We start from the raw sequence: 14822 nt of genomic DNA, 5'->3' as shown, positions 1-14822 counted from the left end.
GAGAATTCTTTGCTTCTAGGTGGTTGTTTCTATACCTCTCTAATATGACTTACATTTCACAACTTTTTACTGTTTTTCTTAAAAAATAAAATGTGATAACCTGCAGGGAGCAGGAGAGAAAGCCCAAGGATCAGAAAAGGACGCCTGAGGGGCGCCTGGGTGGCTTGGTCAGTTGAGCGTCCGACTTCGGCTCAGGTCATGATCTCACGGTCCGTGAGTTCGAGCCCCGCGTCGGGCTCTGTGCTGACAGCTCAGAGCCTGGAGCCTGTTTCAGATTCTGTGTCTCCCTCTCTCTCTGCCCCTCCCCTGTTCATACTCTGTCTCTCTCTGTCCCAAAAATAAATAAACGTTGAACAAAATTAAAAAAAAAAAAAAAAAAATTAAAAAAAAAAAAAAAAGAAAAGGACGCCTGAGAGACGATGGCAGCAGATATCAAGGGTGAGGACAGTGACAGGGTGGCCATGTGCTATGTGCACAGGGGTGGGGAGGGCACACAAGGGAGCAAGGAAGAGTGGGGGGGGGAGGGGGAGGGATGGGGGGATGGGCTGGAGTAATTGAAGATTGGAGGAGGGGAGGAAAAGGAGGGAAGGAGGAAAGGGGGAAGAGGAAGGGGAGGAGGGAGGGGAGGAAGATGAAGGTAGGAGGAGGGAGAGAGGAAAGGGAGAGAAGGGAGGGGAGGAGAAAGGGGAAGACAGGAGGGAAAAGGAGGGATGGAGAAAAGGGGGAAGGAGGAGGGGAGGAGAATGGGGAGGAGGAAAGGGAAAAGGAGGGGTAAAGAAAGGGGAGGAGGAAGGGAGAAAAAGGGGAAGGAGAAGGGGAAGAGGGAAGGAAGAGGATATAGGTAGGAGGAGGAAGAGAGGAAAGGGGGAGGAGGGAGGGGAGGAGAATGGGGGGAGGGGAGGAAAGAAGAGAGGGGGGAGGGAGGGGAGGAGGGAGAGAAGAAAGGGGGAAGAGGAAGGGGAGGAGGGAGAGAGGAGAGGAGGGAGAGAAGAAAGGGGGAAGAGAAAGGGGGAAGAGAAAGGGGGAAGAGGAAGGGGAAGAGGAAGAAGAGGAGAGAGGGGAGGAGGGAGGGGAGGAGGGAGAGGGGAGGAGGGAGGGGAGGAGAATGTAGGTAGGAGGAGGGAGAGAGGCAAGGGGGAAGAGGGAGGGGAGGAGGAAGAGGAGGAGGAAGGGGAGGAGGGAGAGAGGACAGGAGGGAGAGAAGGGGGAAGAGGAAGGGGAAGAGGGAAGGGAGGAAGGGGAAGAGGGAGGGGAGGAGGGAGAGGGGAGGAGGGAGAGAAGAAAGGGGGAAGAGAAAGGGGGAAGAGAAAGGGGAAGAGAAAGGGGGAAGAGGAAGGGGAAGAGGAAGAAGAGGAGAGAGGGGAGGAGGGAGGGGAGGAGGGAGAGGGGAGGAGGGAGGGGAGGAGAATATAGGTAGGAGGAGGGAGAGAGGCAAGGGGGGAGAGGAAGGGGAGGAGGGAAAGAGAGGGGAGGAGGCCCTGGCTGACCAGCTGAAGAGGCGGGGGCTGGTTCGGGGGCAGCTCAGGGCTTTGGGCTGAAACTCGGGTGCACGGAACTCGCAGTCTGCAGGTGGTTGGAAGGGAGGCTGAGGGCACGGCAGAGAGGGGCCCTGCTCAGGCTAGGTGGGTGAGAAGCAGCTAGCAAGGGAGGGAGGCTCCAGGATGGCCCCCAAAGCCGGGGAGTGAGCTCCAGGCAGCCGAGGAGGGGCCCAGGCTGTCCCCCTGCCTGCTCGGAGGCCTCGCTGGCCCAGGGACGCCGTGGCCTGAAGCAGCCAGCCTGCCTGCCTACCACCCGTGCGTGAGGGCCAGCTGGGGTGATTTCCGCAGGAAGAGCACGCAGACCCAGAGCCTCCCAGGACTCACCTTTCCTCCTTGTTTTTGCAGATGCATTCCCCGATGATCTCCTTGATTTCAGGATCATGCACTTTCTCAAAGCTGGCAGGCTTGATGCCCTGTTAAGACAAGACGAGTGGAGTCACCGACAGGACCTGCCTCCTGCTCAGCTGGCACTAACCCCGAAGGGGAGGAGGCAGGAGGCGCACCAGCTTGCTGGGGGCTCAGCTCATCCCGAGTCCCCGACGATGTGCTGTCAGGAGCAGCAGAGTCTGAGAAAGAGCCCAACCCAGCCCCCGCCTGATGGGAGCACCCGCCCCCCAGTGTGGATGAGGCGGCCGGGCAGAGGGGCCACCTTCCACACCACATCCTCCCTGGAGGGTACTGAGGGCACCGTGTGGTCACTGCTGCTGGCTAAGGGCACCAGACATCTGCCCGACCGTGGCCACAATCAGGGCTGACCTCCCCAGGCCTGGTGGCTCCGGGTTTAGTGCTGGTGCCGTGCAGTTCTGCACCAAGGGCCCAGCGGGTGCCAGCGATGGCCATGGCATGGGGGCACAGGACCCCAAAGTGCACACCCTGAGGCCAGAGGATCCAGGAGAAGCAGGGGATGGACTGCAGGGTTCATGTGCAGCTGCTGGGGCCAGGGGCTTGGGGGAGGGTTTTTAAACCCACTGAGGAGCCTCACCCATCACACTCCTCAACGAGACTCTGCCTCCCCAGTCCTCATCTTGGCTTTTTTGTTTTTAAACATAGAGAATATGATGCCTATGTTTTCCCATGGAGAGAGGGGGCGGGACGGTGGGGAGGGGTGGCCTCCAGCCCAGAGGTGGACCCAAGAGTGCAGGACCCCTGGCGGCTCCCGCCACCAGGTGGGGCCCTGCTGTGCCCAACAAACCCCTGACCCTCAGGCCCCAGGCCCATAACCCATGGGAATCGTGTGTGCCCAACATGCAGGAGGGTCTGTGCAGCAACAGAGTGGGACACAGGGCTCTGGCACGGCCGAGAACTTCCTGGTGGAGGTGAGGACCCCATGCTGTCCCACTGAGGCCAACAGAAAGAAGAGTCTAATTACAACAGGAGGAAGGGCCAAGGTCCCTATGAGAGGCAGCTGGGCTGAGAAACACAACTACAGGTAAACACACGTGTAAGCTGTCATCCACCTCTGCAGGGCTGAGGCCCCCAAAGCAGGTGAAGAACGTGCCAGAACGGCTGCCATTTTGAAAGGGCTCGTGTCCCCAGGCTCAGACGTATGGGGTCGGGCAGCTGGCAGCAGGGACACGGCATGCCTGAGAGACCTGGGGTCGGGGGCAGATGCAGGATGCTGGAGCAGTGACAGGAGCCCTGGCCTGCGTCCCTGGCCTGCGAGGGACCAGGGTGGCCGTGGAGCACACCAGCAGGAATCAGTCCTGTCTCCCCCAGCCCAGCAGACAGACCACAGCAGCATCCACGTGCGCAACCAGAAGCCAGGGTTGGGGGACTGCTCCCCCCGCACCCCTGCAAGCTTGGCAATGAGGCCCTAACCCCCTGGGGTGTCCCCTGCCCCGTGGAGGACCAGTGCCCACGAGCACAAGCCTGCCTTCTCCTGCCAGCACCACCAGGGCACTGCACGCCCACCTATGCGTCTCTGCCGATCCAGCCGGATCCTGTGTGCGTACCCACCCCCCACACCCTCAGCAGCACACAGCAGGGGCTCAAAACAAGTGACCGATAACTCAGAATTAAGACTGAAGGAGAGAAATGAGCCGTGACTTGTCAGGAGCTCAGAGTGGAGGGCAGGGCGAGGACAGGTGCCCTGGGGTGCTGGGGACCACACTCCTCGCCTGTCTGCAGAAGCGAGGGGGGCACCAGGCAAGGCAAGGCAGCCAGGACTCGGGGCTCATGGGGCCTGGTGCCCAGAAAAGCCACGACCTCACGGGGCATGACGGCCATCAAGGAAGGACAGGGTGATCCGTCCACACAGCCGAAGCCACCAGATCACAGCTGACAACCGCGTGGGCACAGACCACACACCAAGAAAGCCAACAGGCCCAGGGGATGGCGGCCCAGACAAGGGGCTCTGGGGGCAGGTGCCTCCTGAAGAAGCCCCGAAGGTGCTACAGCCTCCAGTCACACATGAGGCCCATGTGTCTCCACCGCCAGCTCAGAGGTCTGCACGGCCACCCCGCCAAGCTAGACAGCCTCAGTTGCCTCTCCATGACAGCGTCCTTCCCCTCCTCACAGGGTACAGAGAGGGTCTCACAAAGCAGGCCCATCACGATGGCCCGCGGACTCACACAGGTGACCTTCCGGTAGATCTGGGCTGCATTCTGGCACTCGGAGTAGGGGTACTCTGAGGTGGCCATCTCCAGCATGCACATCCCGAAGGCATAGACGTCCACGGACTCGTCGTAATGCTCCTCGTACATCTCAGGCGCCATGAACTCTGGGGTGCCTGCGTCCAGGAGCAACAGAACCAGGGTCAGCAGCTAGTGGGCCCAAGGCCCCCCACACCCCCCATCCGCACACTGTGCCACTAGCCCTGGAACCTGAGATTCAGCCAGGAGTGCTCTGCAGATGGTTCCCCACAATTCCCCCAGAACCCCCCTGGTTCCGGGGCACATGAGCCCACGGCACTGGTGGAGCCCACACAGCTAGGAGCCCACCACTTCCCGGGGCCCCGTCTGTGCCTGAAACCCTGCAGATGTCACTCGCTGAGGAGCACACCGCTCCTGGCCGCGGGCCGGATAACCCAGGGCCGACAGAAACTCGGGGTCCCCGCATTGCTACCTGAACTGCAAACACAGGCACGCCACACGGCAAAGTGTCAGAAAGCTCAGACGGGGAGCGTCTACGCTGACGGTGTCAGCCACACGCCCGTGAGGGCTCGGGTGGAAAAGGCGCGTGCGTCCCAAACACAGGAGGCTTTAAAATGACACTTATCACCCTGAACATTTCAACAGACTGAGTGAAATAAACAAAATATTCAGTTATGCAGCTATGCACACACGACCTCCTCTCCACGAACCAACAAGCAAACACCGAGAGGACACATCAGGGCGGTGGGGTCTGGCTGACGTCCTTTGGTTACACTGGTCTGGGTTTTGTTATTTTTCTATAACAAACTTCTTTAAAAATCCCAAGGGGTGCCTGGGTGGCTCGGTCAGTTAAGTGTCCGATTTCGGCTCAGGTCATGATCTCACGGTCCGAGGGTTCGAGCCCCGCGTCGGGCTCTGTGCTGACAGCTCAGAGCCTGGAGCCTGTTTCCGATTCTGTGTCTCCCTCTCTCTCTGACCCGCCCCCGTTCATGCTCTCTCTCTCTGTCTCAAAAATAAATAAACGTTAAAAAAAAAATTTTTTTTTTTTTAAATCACAAAATCCTGGGGCACCTGGTGGCTCAGTCGGTTGAGCATCCGACTCTTGATTTCAGCTCAGGTCATGATCCCAGGGTCATGGGAGTCGAGCCCTGAGTCGGGCTCCGCACTGAGCCCGCAGCCTGCTTGAGATCCTCTCTACCTCTCCCTCTGCCCCTCCCCCACTCATGCTCTCTGTGTCTCTAAAATACAATTTCAGAAAAATTTAAAAATCACAAAATCCTTGGGGCACCTGTGTGGCTCAGTCAGTTAAGCGTCCAACTCTTGGTAATCGGCTCAGGTCATGATCTTGAGGTTCATGAGATTGAGCCCCACGTTGGGCTCGGTGCTGAGAGTGTGGAGCCTGCTTGGGGTTCTCTCTCTCCCCTCCTCTCTCTCCCCCTCCCCCGCTCCATCTCTCTCAAAATAAACTTTTTAAAAAAGTTACAAATCACAAACTCGTCTTGTAAAATAGGTCCAACTGAGTACCCAGCCGAACACAAAGCAAAGGGGAGCGCTGAACATCAACCTCGATGAGGCTTCCACACCTCTTCAACTGCCTTGACCTCGACATTTTCAAAATGTTCTAGTTTCTTTAAAAAGCAGCCGCAGAACAGCACAAACTACTATGTAAAAAGCACACATGGGGTCATCAGTTGTCTTCATGGCCATCTCTGGGATACAGACAGGTTACCCGAAAGTTTAACTTTTTCTCGTTAATGCGAATTTCGATTAACATGTTGTATGTTCAACGAAAAAGTTAACCTTTTGGGTAAGAAATGGCAAAAGCAGGAACTATCTGCAGGTCTACGTGTATAAGAACACGTGTGAAGAATTCTCAGAGATTCCAGATCAGAAATAACGGGAACAGGGTGGACAGAGAAGTCAGGGGGAACTTTTACTAGGAATACTTTCTTCTTTTTGGAGTTTTGAGGCACATGACTGACTGGAGGAAATGTTTGCACTTGGCCGTGCACGTGCACCAGGAAAGAGGGAAGGCAGTCCAGGGCTCTGGCAGGAAGCTGGGAGCATAGCCACCCCGAGGCCCCACACGAGCCCCGCGGTGGCCCGGTCTCTCCTGAGGCCCCCGCAACCAGGAATGCAGCTCTGAAAGAAACCCCCCAAGGCCCCAGACCTTGCCTTTCAGGGTGGGCATGGGAGGTGTGGGTGCAGGGGAGGGGGCAGTGCAGAGCCAGGTTAGGGTTGCCCACTTGCACACGTGCTTGGGCCACAGACACAGACTATCTTCTCTTTTCTCTCACTGCAGCCATTCAAACCTGCGTGTTGAAAATAATATGTGTGTGCCCCACCCCCCCGCACGCACACACATGCGCCCTGTGCACCTCCTTGGCCCCCACAGCCCCACATTCCCTGCGTCCTGGCCACCATGGCCATGAATGCCTGCAGGCAGCACCAGCTCAGGACCCGGCCAACATAAACACAGCGTGAGAGTGGTAATGGCATCAGATCCGGGTGGCTCTCGGAGACAAAGCCCACAAGGGACACGTGACCCACAGCTGTGTGTACACACAGCATCAAGAGGCCGTGGCCATAATGTTTACAATAAGGACACTGCCTGGGCTCTGGGGACCTTCTCACCCAATCCATCCACCCCCTTCCCACTGGCTGACACAGCCCCCAGGTCCCGCTCCACAGGGCCCCCACCAAGCAAGTGGACAGGTCCTTGGAGGCCACCGAGAGACATCCAAAGTAGGCTGCACCTAAAGTGCAGACCCAAACGCCTGCACAAGCCCCTCTGACAGCTGCACCAGAAGCGGGTCCACAGTCAAGTGTTCCTGAAGATGCCCTGGGCACCAACAGCTGTGTCCTCTGACGAGGAAGGGGCCTGGCTGCTCGGGGCCGGGGACATGTGCTAATCACCCCTCATTCCCCATGAGTCTGGAGCTTCCTGGGCCCCAGCTGAGCCAAAGCTGAGATGACCAGGGACCCCACAGAACCAGGCACCCTGTGCGGGGCTTGGGGCCCAATGTGCCTGCTGGAAACGCCCAGCTTTCACATCCCCCCTCACACCACCCAGTACCTTGACAGCCCGCCTCTGAGAGGGACAGAGCCGCCAGCCAGAGAAAGCCCAGGGGGCTTCACCAGGCACCTCACCCCTGAGGCCAAATCTATAAAACCTGCCCGGAAACCACCAGCCGCTCAGAGGCACGCTCCCTACAGCCCTGGACCCCCCAGCCAGGCCCTCGCCTGTCCCACCCATTTCACAGAAAGAGAAACTGAGGCCTAGTCGGCCCCCCCCCACCCCATCACTTAGCTCCCCAGAGCTGCTGGCGGCCCCTGTCCACAGGACACCCCATACAGTTGCCCTGCTCCAGATGTCACGCTCCAAACCCACTCGCCCTGCCAGAGAAGTTTCCAGATTCCTGGAGGGTTCATTTGCCACAGATAGGCCAAGTTCTGTCCCCAAGTGTGCGTCAAAACCATGAGGTTGCAAAGCCCTGAGGTCACCCTCGTCTGTCCTGTGTCCCCACCTACGGAAAGAAAGGCTAGCAAACCAGCACCCACACCAAATCCCTCAGCCTCAGTGCCCCCACACACTTGCTCCAGACTCCCTCTCGTGGGCCTCATGGCCTGGCGTGACCCACCACCTCCCCACCTGCTCCAGCCTCACCAGCCACAAAGCCCCAAGTCCCTCTGTCATCGAGGCCTCCTTGCCACTGCATATCCACAGCCCCTCGGGCGCCAGCTGGCCTCTCCGCCCAACCCACACAGCCAGGGACGCCCCCACACGCAGTCCAGGCCACGGCCGGGCCCCAGGACGTAGGCTTACCGATCACGCTCTTGGCAAAGGACGCCCTCTTGAGAGTGGCCAGGCCCAAGTCGCCGATCTTCACAGAGCCGGTGGGCCCAGTGATGAAGATGTTGTCACACTTGAGGTCCCGGTGGATGATGGGGGGCGTCCTGGTGTGCAGGAACAGCAGCCCCTTCAGGATCTGCCGGCACCAGCTGCGCAGGACCTTGGGCTTCATCACCTTGAACCGCTTCAGGTACCTGCGGGCGGGGGCGCGGCTCACCTGCGGCTCCCGCGGGAGGGGGCCACGTATCCACCACCCAGACGGGGACGCTGCTGAGAGAGGCCCCGGGACACAGGAGCCACCGCGGTCCCTGCGCCCGGACCGGGCCCACCCTGAGATGCAGCCAGCAGGTGGGGGCGTGCTCACGTCTTCAGCGTCCCCGAGGTCATCAGCTCGGTCACCAGCACGATGCACCTCTTCCCCCTGGCACTGGACTCCCAGAAGTCATAGAAGCGCACGATGTTGGGGTGCTGCAGGCCCTTGAGCATCTCGGCCTCCTCTTTGAACCGCTGCCTCTCCAGCTTGGTGAGCTTCCGGTCCTAGAGAAACACACAGGCTGAAGGGCCTTCAGCCCAGCCAGGGGGCCCGGCCAGCACCTGCCTGCACCCTCACGGCTCCCTGTGCCCAGGGTGCACCAGAGGGAGGGGCCCGGGGCCACAGAGGGTTCGGCCCAGTCCCTATGTTGGGTCCTCCCACATCCGTGACGCCTGACCCCACAGCCTCGTGGCCCTGGATGAGGCACTGCCTGCACTGAGACCCCAGCAGAAGGATCTCTGGGAGCCAGAGACACGCGGAAAATCCACACCACAGCACATACACACTTTCTCCCAAAAAACAGCTCTGAGGCCTCGTTCCCTCGGTACCCGATTCTGCCACAGAACAGACCTCAGCCTGCTTCCAATTCACATGCACCTTCAAGGTGCTCGACCGGGGAGCAGAGGAAAACTGGGAAGCCAGGAGACTCACAAGAGACCAGAGTCGCGCCAGGCCCCACAGAGCTGGAGGGCACGGCAGACACGACCTGAAGTTTTTCATGGGACACGGCAACACCAACCTCCCAGGCCTAGGGGTCCCTGTGCCGTGCTGCCCACACGCCCTTCGCCACATCTGAACTCCCTCCAGCGCCCTCCCTGCACCCCCTGCCCCCATCTGCCGCCGCCCAGCCCTGCCTGCCGGGCCCGGCCCTTCCAGAACCACTCCGGTGGGCTCTCAGCACAAAGCTGCTGTCATTTCCAGCCTCGTCCTACGCGGAGCCTCACCTCTGCGGGCCCCAGTGTGGCCATCTCCCCACACCTGTGCCCTCCCACCATGACTCCCACAAGGACACAGAGGCCTCTACAATTGGACGCGGAACAGTGAGTTTTGAGAAGTGTGTGAATGCGGATTGACAGGGGGAGTTGGAACTGAAAAGAAACACACAGGCCAAGATTTTTCGTCTTTCTGAAAGACCCCAGAAGACACCAAGCAGACTCCCTCCAACCCTGAGAGGAAAGGGGCCCAGGATCAGGACAAGGCCATCAGCTGATGAAGAAACTCCACCCCAAGGGATTCCCTCCCACCAGCCCGGCCCCCGACAAACCCTCTTCGCCTGTTTGTGCACACGTGGGACCCGCGGCATGACACCAGCACAGGGAAGTACTGGGAGGGCCGTCCACACAGCTGACCCCAGAAGAACAAATAATTCAGGGGCAGAGGCGACTTCAAGAAATCTAGCTCATGTGCTCACCAGGTCTAAGCGGCTGACACACACAAGTAAGAGCACCATTCTGCTTAAAAAGGAAGAATCAAGATCCTTAAAAAGGAACAATCAAGCTTCTGCAAATTAAGGCTCCGCGTTTCAAAAAGAAGATACTCTGTGATTGAATGAAAACACTGAGTACAAAAAATTCAGCATTTGATCCAGACAAGAACACGCAAAGATGCTCCATTCATCAAAAACGAAAATTTACAGGATGCCTGGGTGGCTCAGTCGGTTGAGCGTCCGACTTCGGCTCAGGTCACAATCTTGTGATTCGTGAGTTCGAGCCCCGCATCAGGCTCTGTGCTGACAGCTCGGAACCTGGAGCTGCTTCGGATTCTGTGTCTCCCTCTCTCTGCCTCTCCCCACACCCTCTTGTGTGCACGGTCTCTCTCAAAAATAAAATAAAATGTTAAAAAAAATTTTTTTAATGAGAATTTACTTAAGAGAATAAAAATCAAGCTACAGACCGGAGAAACTCTTCCACGATGTATCTGACACGAGACTCTATCCAGAACATGGACAGAACTCCTACAATTCTATAAAACAAACACGAAGAGGTTAAGATGAAGAAATGGCCAACAAGCACATGACAAGGCACTCGCCATCCTGAGTCACCAGGAAAATGCCCATCACTGCCCGAGACGCGCCCCAGGTGCACCAGCAGGCCACCGTGACATCACTGCCCCACGCGCACCAGCACATAAGATCTGAGTCTCATTATATGAAAGTAATAGCTTCATTTTTCAAATATAAAAAATTAAAGTGAAAACATCCAATAAACGAATGAGAGCAAGAGAAGGGAACCATGAAGGGACACGAACAGCTGAAGGCCCTGACAACGTGTGACAGGAGCTGCAGGAGGACAGCCAGTGCCAGGAAGGAGGGGACAGCAGAGCAGAGGCCCCCAGAGCTGAGAGGAGAGCCCTTTAGGGAGCAGTGGGTGTGGGGCCAGAAAAACCGGAAACCGGTCCTGGTCCAGACCCTTCCACGAAGCCAGGGGGCAACTCCCACCTACAGAGGACCGTGGGCCCGGGGGCCAGCATCAGCTGCGACACGGCCCTCAGAGTGCCCACCCGGCCTGGAGTCTCACGGCCAGCCGCACACCCAAAGACCTACTTGCCCACACACAACAGCCAAAGGCTCCTTGTGGGCACCTAGGTGCAATGGCCACTGCAGGAACAGTGCAGCGCCCCCAACACAGCACTGCCCAGCAGAAGCAGGCACGGCAAAGCTGGCCTGCAGCCCCGGAGGGGCCGCTGACCTGACCGAGCCCTGTAGGGGAGGGGGGCCGTGGCGCATGGGAGAGGAGGATGGGGGCCAGCACAGCGTGGGAGAGGGGGGTCGCCCGTGTGAGGGAGGAGGACAGGGGCCCATGCCGTGTGGGGGAGGGGGGCCTGCATCAGGGAGGAGGACGGGGGCCCACGGCGCGCTCCCCACCTCCACCACCGGCCAGGCTTCCAGTGTCACCCATTCTGGTCACTGACTCTGGAGGAAACGCTCAGGATCGTTAACACGTGTGTCCTGTTTGCCATGTATCAGCATCAATCACCAGAAATGAAAGATCTCACTGTACTTTCAGAGAGCAAGTTCGTGTCATAAACGACATAACCAACCAGCCCCGAGAGGGAGAGGAGGGCGCCGCCTATGCCAAAGGTACGAGGTCAAAGACGCGGGTGGAATGTGGTCAGACTTCCAGGATGGGGCCTCTCAGGGCCCAGAGGTGGGAGGGAGCAGGCTCCTTTATAGTCCAAGCCACCCAGCTATTTTTAACTTCGAGACACACTGCTTGATGGCTGAAAAGGTCAGTCGGTGTATCCTCAGAGCGCTGCCCGGCAGCCCCACAGAGCCGGCCCCGGTCCTCGGGCACTGCGGGCTGATCGCTGGGCAGCCCCATCACACCAGCCCCTCCACGCAGGGAGAGCCTCCGTGGAGGGAGAGCCACCCTGGCACCGAGCATGTTGTCACTGTTTGGGACGCAATCCTGATGTGCTGGGACGCCTTGAGGTCATGAAGCAGGGCGGGAGGAAGGCCCCCAGTCCTGCATGGGCTGGCATCTGGCTGGACAGCTCACCCCTCCCAGACACAGAGGACAGGTTGCTGACACCGGCTTCCTACCACCAGGCACCCCAAAGATAGTGGGAGCCCATCAGATAAAGGATAAAGGCATCCTGGGACGATGCTGTCTCATCTGCTACAGGAAAAGGGCCTAGTGGGCCATGGACGACAGCCCTGGGCAGGAGCAGGCAGCCAGGTGATCAGAGGAGGACAGCCCTGGGTCCGACCAGCCCCTCCCACGACCTGGGAGTCACCAGCTCTGCCCAAACAGCCTCCCTGGCAGGAGGTGAAGACCTGTGACCCAGAGGACTGGGTCACTGGCTACTCTTGGGGGGTGGGGTCCCTGCCTGCTCTGCAGGGGGGGGGAGGGTGTCTGCAGCCCTCTGCTCAGCCGGGCAAAGCCCAGCCAGCCTTGTAAGGAGCAGAGCCGCCTGGCGACCCCGAGCCCAGGCAGGATCCATCCACACAGGGCACAGAGGCGGGGGTGGGGGGCATGAGCAGCCAGCAGGACAGTGCCCAGGATCAGTAAAGCCAGAGGCCCGGGGTGACAACCTGGCACAGGCCATCTCTGCAGCCCCGTTTGGCTAAAAAGCAAAGCAAAAGAAAGCCTCAAGGATCTCTGTTGAGAACGGTCCCATGTCAGGGAATCAGCCCAGGATGGGCGCCAAGGGACAGCTGAGCCAGGACGAGGGTCCCCGGCCCCCGTGGGAGGACACGAGGCAGGCTCCACCCCGGCTGCTGCGGCGGCGCTGAAGTGGTGTGGGGTCAGGACATCCCCGGGGTGCTTTCCACACAGGGAGAGCTCGGACATCTGTGTGCCTCACTCGGCCACCAGATGGTCACTGCGGCTCTGGGCACGCAGGACAGGCCTGGGGTGGGGCACTCCAACATGCTACCAGAGCGTGCCACCACCTGGGTGATGGGAGGGGTGGGTGGCGCTGGCCGGGGCAGCCTGGTGCCAGGGGAGAACCCCTGTGGCCTGCGGAGAAGAGAAGAAGGCACCCACTCGGGTTGCCTGCGGTTTCCATCAGCACAGGGCGGGTGGCCGCAGGGGCCCCCGAGGGGAGGCCAGGAGGCTGGCGGCTCTGGACCCCGCAGCTCCCCTCTCGGCAGCAGCGATGCTCTCCTTCTTCCCACAGTGACCTGCTCCCTCTCACGTTCACTGCAGGTTTAAAAATAAACTCCCTTCTCTTAAACCAAGTACCTCCTCAACCTCACTCATCTTAAACAACAGTCTGCGAGCCAGCGTAGGCTTCTCCTGATGCGTGTTTACAATAAAGCATCGTTACTAACGTGAGGGGCTCTCAGTGGCTGCCACCAAAGGGAGGAAGCACAGAGGCAGCAGGAAGGGCCCCCTGCAGCACAATCAGCATGGGCAGGGTCGGCACAGGCAGAGTCAGTGTGGGCAGGGGCGGCATGGGCAGGGTCAGTGGATGGGGGTGGTGCGGGCAGGGTCAGTGGACGGGGGTGGTACAGGCAGGGTCAGCTCGGGCAGGGTCAGTGTGGGCAGGGTCAGCAGGCAGGGTCGGCATGGGCAGGGTCAGTGGACAGGGGTGGTGCAGGCAGAGTCAGCTAGGGCAGGGTCAGTGTGGGCAGGGTGCAGGGTGGGCAGGTAGGATCAGCACAGGCAGAGTCGGTGTGGGCAGGGTCAGTGGACAGGGGTGGTGCAGGCAGGGTCAGCTCGGGCAGGGTCGGTGTGGGCAGGGTCAGCAGGCAGGGTCAGTGTGGGCAGGGTGGGCAGGCAGGGTCAGCATGGGCAGGATCAGCAGGCAGGGGCGGCATGGGCAGGGTCAGTGGACAGGGGTGGTGCAGGCAGGGTCAGCTTGGGCAGGGTCGGTGTGGGCAGGGTGCAGGGTGGGCAGGTAGGATCAGCACAGGCAGAGTCGGTGTGGGCAGGGTCAGCAGGCAGGGTCAGTGTGGGCAGGGTGGGGGGGCAGGGTCAGCACGGGCAAGGTTAGCAGGCAGGGTCAGTGTGGGCAGGGTGGGGGGGGGCAGGGTCAGTGGACAGGGCTGGTGCAGGCAGGGTCAGCTCGGGCAGGGTCGGCGTGGGCAGGGTCAGCAGGCAGGGTCGGCATGGGCAGGGTCAGTGGACAGGGGTGGTGCAGGCAGGGTCAGCTCGGGCAGGGTCAGTGTGGGCAGGGTCAGCAGGCATGGTTGGCATGGGCAGAGTAGCGGGCAGGGTCAGTGGACAGGGGTGGTGCAGGCAGGGTCAGCTCGGGCAGGGTCAGTGTGGGCAGGGTGGGGGGGCAGGGTCAGCAGGGGCAAGGTCAGCAGGCAGGGTCAGTGTGGGGAGGGTGGGGGGGGCAGGGTCAGTGGACAGGGCTGGTGCAGGCAGGGTCAGCTCGGGCTGGGTCGGTGTGGGCAGGGTGCAGGGTGGGCAGGTAGGATCAGCACAGGCAGGGTCAGTGTGGGCAGGGTCGGCGGGAAAGGTCAGCATGGGCAGGATCAGCAGGCAGGGTCGGCACGGGCAGTCGGTGGGCAGGGTCGGCGGGCAGGGTCAGTGGGCACAATCAGTGCAGGCCAGCACGCATCCTCATCCAGAACCCCAGGAGGCTGTGAATCCGGCTGCTGGGCCCTCCCTGCGTTTGTAAATAATCCCGTTTTTTTTTTTTAAGGGGAAGTAGAGCCACCAAGCCACTCAAAACTAGTGCCTTTTGGGCCTTAGCTCGCCCAAGGCCATCCCAGGGGCCCACCCTTCCCCCAACAGGCAGCACCATGGCAGCCAGGTGGCCGCCCCCACCACACCCCTGCAGGACCCTCACGTGTACAAGCGCTCATCCAAACTGTCCCCATAGGTTGAAGTAGCATACAGGCCGTCTGTCATTGTCAGCACTTTGTGAACAAGGACGGTCAACACTGCTTGAAATGGTTCCCGTGGAATTTGACGGTCTCCTCAGCCATTCTGGAAACAGGCGAATGTAACTCCAGCGTGGGTTTGCGCTTCCCACAGACCTGAGGGGCCACAGCCTTCCACCAAAGTCCCCGGGATCTCTGGACCACACATCGCCTCCATAAAATAATACACATTGCAATTCTGGGTTTTTTG

General features: G+C 59.8%; 1 protein-coding gene across 1 annotated transcript in view; it reads right to left on the bottom strand.

Annotated features, from left to right (window-relative positions):
• Nucleotides 1-14822, bottom strand: part of WNK2 (WNK lysine deficient protein kinase 2) — a 133765-nt gene that overhangs the window by 87434 nt on the left and 31509 nt on the right. Inside the window, 4 exon segments of the mRNA XM_045042493.1 lie at nt 1863-1951; nt 4109-4266; nt 7956-8176; nt 8347-8519. Of these exon segments, the coding sequence (XP_044898428.1) occupies nt 1863-1951; nt 4109-4266; nt 7956-8176; nt 8347-8519 (641 nt within the window).

Source organism: Felis catus, chromosome D4 (assembly GCF_018350175.1).
Source record: "Felis catus isolate Fca126 chromosome D4, F.catus_Fca126_mat1.0, whole genome shotgun sequence".
NCBI lineage: Eukaryota > Metazoa > Chordata > Mammalia > Carnivora > Felidae > Felis > Felis catus.
Note: the sequence above shows the minus strand (reverse complement) of the source record. Positions and strands in the feature narration are given on the sequence as shown.